Source organism: Dinoponera quadriceps, unplaced genomic scaffold (genome assembly GCF_001313825.1).
Source record: "Dinoponera quadriceps isolate SergipeBrazil2010 unplaced genomic scaffold, ASM131382v1 scaffold3, whole genome shotgun sequence".
NCBI lineage: Eukaryota > Metazoa > Arthropoda > Insecta > Hymenoptera > Formicidae > Dinoponera > Dinoponera quadriceps.
Window position 1 is genome coordinate 1,503,166 of NW_014554293.1, and position 6,570 is coordinate 1,509,735.

A 6,570-nucleotide genomic window follows, 5' to 3' on the forward strand; every position below is an offset into this window, starting at 1 on the left:
GGGGGGGGGGGGGGGGGGAAGAGAGGAACAACGTCATGCGAGTTTTTAATAATCCGCCGAATTAACATCTTAATCCGTTTAAAGCAAAGCTGCTTTTTGCGCCGATCCGACCCGTAGCGGTATTTCATGCACTAAAATGCAAATTCGCGCACGTCCATTAAACGGCGAAATAAATTTCGGGGGTTTTTCGGTAAGGAAGAAACGGTTGACCTGCTTTTCGAGGCCATGACACACAGCGCCGTTAAACCGGGGTTTAATCAATGGGCGCGCCATGTTGCATATATATATGTATATATATATATATACACATATATACACATAGCATACGTACGGTACGGTACGTACGTACAGGGTGGAGCAGACATCGCGTATTCGGTGGCTACAGAGAGGCGGAATTGACGTTTTCCAATTTTTCCCGACGTCCGCTTACAAATCTCATTCGGCGTTGCGCGTCTCGTGCGTCGCGGTTTCCCGAATCAAACTACCGGGGCGGGGAAACTAATGTTCGGTTCGCCGTTAATCGGCGGATCCGCCCGCGGAACCGACTCGCCGGAGAAACCGCACGCGCAGGAGATTTCTTTCGGCGTCAGCAGCGCGCGGAGCACTCGGAAAGTGCGCGTGAAATTTCGCTTCAGCGACAATACGAGGTTCTTCCCCGGCCGATCCCTTCGATTCCTCGTTCTGCTCGGGCCACCATTACATAATATCGCGCGTAGGTACGAGTGATCTCGCGAATTATCGCATTGCTTCGGATCTGCCGGCGATACTTCGCGGGCAAAAGTTCGCTGTCGCCTATTTCAATAACGCGACAAACCGCGAACTATCGGAATCGCATTAATCTGCGGCCGGGGCCAGCGGAGAGATTGTTGAAATTGCGCCTCTCGCGCGCGTCTTACACAGTCGGGAGATTAGGCGGCACCGACGGTAGTTCTCTTTTCGCCACGGCATTTTCCCCGGGCGAAATTAACGGCCACCGTAGCGCCGCGCTCTTCTCGACCGAATTTATCAGCGCCATTAGCGCGCGTCATATCGCCGATGTGAAGCTGAATTCGCGCCCTTTTCCTCGTCCGAAAGTCGAAATTTTCGCGCCAGCTTGAAGGGCGGTTCGCGTCCACACTGATAGAAAATTATAGTCGGTTACTTTCGGTGCCAACTATATTTTATAGCAGTGGCAACGCGTATGTAAGGTTATCATCGCAGATACTACACTAACATTTACTAGAAAGACGCTTCTCCTAATTGTTTTTATGATTGAGAGCAAAATGTGTGGATATGGTCGAAAATAACTATAATTTTCTATCGGTGTACCCAGTTGACCTACACGGGGAAAATATTGTAGTGGAAATTACTACAAACTTTTATAATTCCGGAATGTGCCGGGATTATTATCGAAATTACTACGTGTGCTGTAATCTTTGATGACGAATATTATGTACACATCGTTAAAGATTACAACGCAGACAGAGGAAAAGAAGGATGAGGAATGGGAATTTTGATAATAATCCCGGTATATTTCAGTATTACGAATAGTGTCGCAGTATATTTCGAAGTTACAAAGGTTTGTAATAATTTTCGCTACAACTTTTCTACACGCATCGACTAATAAAAATCTATTTTGACGATATTGACACTTTTCGACCTCTCTCTCGAACCTTTGATTCTATGCGGGGAAAAAAGTCTGATTGTATTAACAAGAAAAGGAAGAAGCAGATTTATAATGAACGAAGGAAACCGAATTTCCGGTTGTAAGAACCACATTTGGGTCATAAGAACCCAAAAATTCCGTTTCCATCAACCAGAACGCTGGTTGTTCCCTTTCTGATTAATACAGACTTTCCTTCGTGTACAGATTGAATTTTAACGCTATCTTCGGCAACCCATCTTCGCTAAAACAACGAAGACAGAAGTTTCAGACATCACTAGGACCAAAGTAGGAATTATATTATTAGAATTGAGACTGAGCCTATTTTGTTATTTCAGTTTCTGCCATATATTGCAAGATTAACGGTTTAACATCGGCAAAATTTCGACTCGGACTTGGAAAGCTTCATTTTGCGATTTCCTTCGACGCACCGGGCGTATCCACGATTCTTGATCACGTGTATAAAATGTGTATTAACATTGCGTATATTTCTTCCAGCAACGCAACATTTGCGCATCGACCAGTCGACGCAACATGTGTGAATATACGTTCGCGCATACGAACACGTTTATAACAGGTTTATTAATATTAAGCGTGAGCGCGTTCATGCGAGAAAACTGCGCGCTATATAATTGACGTGATATCGGCGAAGAGGTAGATCTTTGTTTAACCGGCGGGAATTAAATATAATAATCGATCGGCATGAAACGGTAATGAATCACACGCACGTTACCGAGCCGCGGTTTCGACGACGCGTGTGCGTGACACGGCGATATCGCGCGATTTACACGAGTATACTCGGTGTGGCAACGAACGCGTCTCCTCGAAGAAGAGAGACTTCGAGCGGTTTCGGTGGGTCTCGTTATATCGGTTACGTGAGATTTTATATCACACAGATCGTTTGAAGGTGAAACGGGAGGAGAGTATCTTCCCCCTTTCTCCTCCAGAGAGAGAGAGAGAGAGAGGAGCGGGGAAAAACGGAGAGGGGAAAAGACGGGCGATGCGCGCGTTTGAAGTCGGGCTCTCACGGGGGTTCGGGACGAGGGTGAACGGGATGCGGAAGACGAGGAGGAGGGTGCGAAGAGGGATGAGAAGGACGTCGACGCACGTACCTTATCGAGATCTATCTCTTCCTGGGAATTGAGTCGCATGCAGTTGAGAGTGAGGGAGTCCGTATCGATGGCATTATCGCCTCTGCTCAGGCCGGCGAATACCAACACCAACACGCACCACTTCATCGTTCACGTCGGCCGCAATTAATTAAGCGCGATCCTAGAAACCCCAATTACAAGGGGCAATTAATACAGCGGATCCCGGCGCGCGTTCTCGCGCGCCCACGCCGAAGGATTTCCACTCGGAACTCTCTCGGAGAATTTCTCTCTCGAATCGTTTCGTCGTGGACCGGACGTCGTCGCTCTACCCCGACGCTCCACGACGTTGGCTTGGACGAGGCTCGGGCATACCACCCTCTAGCGAGACGCGGCTCTCGCGGGCGCTCGAGAGCGGAGTCCGAGTGGCTGGTTCTCGCGGTGACGCGTCGACGCGTTCGTCTCCTCCTCAGAGCGACGATACCGCATCTCCCGGCAACGGCGGCATCACCGCAAGCGCGCGGTTGCTCTCGTCACACTGCTCTCTCTCTCTCTCTCGCGCGCGACAATCGCGCGCGCGGAGTCAATCGGCCGAGTCAACGTCGCTCTTTCTCTCTCTTCCCTTCCGCTCTCCCTCTCGCTCGCTCCTTACTTCGCCGCCCGTCCCGTTCGCCAAGCTGAGGCCCTTTAATTGAACGTCCAACGCGTCCACAGTCCGCGTCCCCGCTCCGTCGCTCTCCCGATGATCGATGCCTCAGCGCATCGCGCTCGATCGCGCTCCCGGTTCTCCAGTGGCCGCGCGACGAACAACGGCGGGATCGTCGCCCCCGTCGAACGGCTCCTCTCGGGTCCCACTGGCGATGTTCACCCCTCCCCCGCGGCGAAGAGCCACCCGAGCGAGTCCGGGGAGGAAGAGCGCCGAGCGGAAGCGAGCGGAAACGCGCTGACGGCCTTCACGAGCGTCGTCTCTTCCGGATGTCCATTCCAGAGCGACGCGGGAGACTCACCACTCACTTGTCGCGCGCTACCTTTTATTCCCGCGGATCGATCGATCTTCACGATGGATCCTCACCGGCGAGACTGCACCAGCGAACTCAGCCCCCGGACGATGTTCCCAGCGTACGTGCTCTTGAGAGGGAGGGAAGAAGAGAAGACGCTCGCCTGTCGGCCGGCAATCGGACGCTCTCGATAATCGAGCCGGGTTCTCCGCCGGATCACGGGAGATGCTCGATTCGAAATTTCACGATGACGTAACAGGGGTAAGAGAGAGAGAGGGCCGAAGTGTTGTCGGCGATGCTCAATTCCCCGTCGAATGAAGCTGAGACTCTCTCTCTATCTCTCTCTCTTGGTCCGCACCGTCGTTTTCAATTTCCGCTCTCCCGCCGGTTCTCCTGACTGCGAACGAGCGAACCCCCGAACGGGGTATCTCACTGGCGCATTCACCGGGCGTCACGAAACAACGGGAACGGCGCAACGTGTTGCTCTCGTGGGTAATCGACGAAACGAGGATACCCGCGTTATCCCGCCAGCCGACGAGCCGGAGAGAGGGATGCGTGCGCGACCAAGTCGGAGAGCACTCTGACGTTCCCAGTCCGCCGCGCTGGTCCTCGCTCGCTACGTACGTCCGTCCGTCCGTCCGACCGACCGACCGACCTCCGTCGCGACGCCGGAATGAGCGAACGGAGAGAGAAACGGCGGGGTAGTGGGGGATAACGGCGGATAAGGACGGGTTACGAAAGAACGACCGCGACAGAACCGCGGACAAATCGCCGGGGAATCTCCAAAAACGGGTCTAATAAACGGGGGTGGTAATCGGGGACAGGCTGTCATTTCCCGCGTCGACGCGCCACGACGATCGGCCGGGTCGACCCACCGCGATCCCTACGATTTGGGGAATTCGACGGGTGTTCAGAGAATTACGAGAGAATAAGAGAGAGATAGGCGGATTAAGCGGATAAATACATACGTTGATTTATTTTCGATGTGCGGAGCTTAGCTCTCTAAGGAAGGAAATTTGAAATATTAATTGTTAATGTAAGATTAATGTTAGATTCAAAGTGGCGATTATTAACAGTGAAATTAAGGTCGGATGATAATCTATTGATCATTTTGGTTAAAACTCGTTGTTGTTATAGTTTTGTGCACGAATCAGGCTGGTAATCAGGTTTCCCACACTAATACGTTTCCATACTTTTCCAAGATAATACAACATTTTTGTTTATTCTCATCAAGTGTACAGCCGATGATCTCTAAAGTGTTTTTTTAGAAAATAAGGAAATTGCTTGCAATCCTTCGAAGATATTGGAGATTTAATTTCTAGTTTTTGTTCCTTGTATGAAAAATTTTCAATTATATTCCACGGTCTAGTCGTTGAAACAGCAAAATAATAAATGAAAGTGCTGTAAATGCTTGTAAGATATGATGGTATAAAAAATATAGATTATAATAATCAAATATAGATTGTAATTTTTTCTAAATTACCGTTTTACCAGCTTCTCAAAATTACCGGATTATTTACCAAGTACCAGCTTCTCAAAATTACCGGATAAGTTACCGTCAGATTAGGTGATTTTAATCTCTAGTTATTGTATACTGAGAGAAAAAAATATCTAGAAAATATTTATTCAATGGAATACCAATAACATTTATTTAAATCCAGTTATTTTTCCTTTCGATAGAATAAACTATCGCTTTTGTAAAAAGCTACGGTTTTAAAAGGAACATATATTTTCTCATTCGAATAAATTCTTTTTTTATTAAAAATCGGCCTATTAGTGTATGTATATTATATTATTATCGCATAATATCATATATTATATTACCGTATAATATGTTATTACCACCCACCGCGAATAAATTTTCGTTATCTTCCACGAATATTTTTTCCCTTAGTATAAATAATACAATCTGCAATAAAAAAAAAAGAACATAGAAGTGTGAAATGTTTTTATATCGCAGCCTTCAAACATTGCTTCTTACATATTTGATGCAAACAACCGAACAAGCGAGCACGAGTTTAGGAATGACAGTTTGCATTTGACAACTTACATGTTATTTAATATTTAAAAGAAAGTAAATAAATAGTTTGGAAGAAAAGTCACAAGTTACAAGATCGAAAAGAATGCTAGGATGTATAAAGTACAGAAAAACGACTTAACGTATAATGGCTCGCATTGTATGCCAGTTTAGATAAAAATTTACATGTAATTCGAGCGTTTAGAGAGAGGGAGACAGAGTGGGAAGGAAAGGGGGTGAAGGAGATACAGTCGTAAAGTTCCGAGTGACAAGCGTTCAGCAAACGGCGCCACTTCGTAAGTCTTTTTACTTGACTCAAACGCGCGAGGGGTGCTACCTCAATTCCTCCCGTACGACTGTGTGGTGTTATTAATTCTCGCCATTTCCGCACGCAACGTTACGAATTCTCCATGGAAAAGCATACTCGGAAATTGTTGCTCTGCACTTAGCGGAACGCGAATGACGTGCTGTCCGTCTTGCTCTCCCGAGAGATCGATCGTTAACTCGACCGTTCTTGTCACAGTCCGTTCGTTTTTGCCGGCTCCGGCGGGTCCCGCAAGTACGTGACATAAATTCTGGTCGATCTTTGAAAAGACGCGAAGCTCGAAGGCAGAAAACAATTATCCACGCATCCTGCGATGCCTGCGCGACTCGATTTTATTCCCATTCGTCGTGATCGGGCGAATCCTACGGATTGGATTCTGCTCGCAGTATTCCAAGTAGAAACAGCCGAACGTGGCGGACGAAAAATTGTCGCAGTTATTGAAACTATATTATTTTAATAAACTAACATCTATTATATCCTTCAAAATTCTCTTGTTTATT

The 6,570-nt window shown here is 47.6% G+C and overlaps 1 protein-coding gene across 1 annotated transcript in view; it reads right to left on the reverse strand.

The window, feature by feature from the left end:
* The window catches only part of LOC106742983, an 81,965-nt gene extending 77,676 nt beyond the window's left edge, over nt 1-4,289 (reverse strand). Inside the window, exon 1 of the mRNA XM_014616406.1 lies at nt 2,755-4,289. Within this exon, the coding sequence (XP_014471892.1) occupies nt 2,755-2,880 (126 nt within the window). The 5' untranslated portion in view covers nt 2,881-4,289. The remainder of the gene's footprint in view (nt 1-2,754) is intronic.
* Between the last annotated feature and the right edge of the window lie 2,281 nt (nt 4,290-6,570).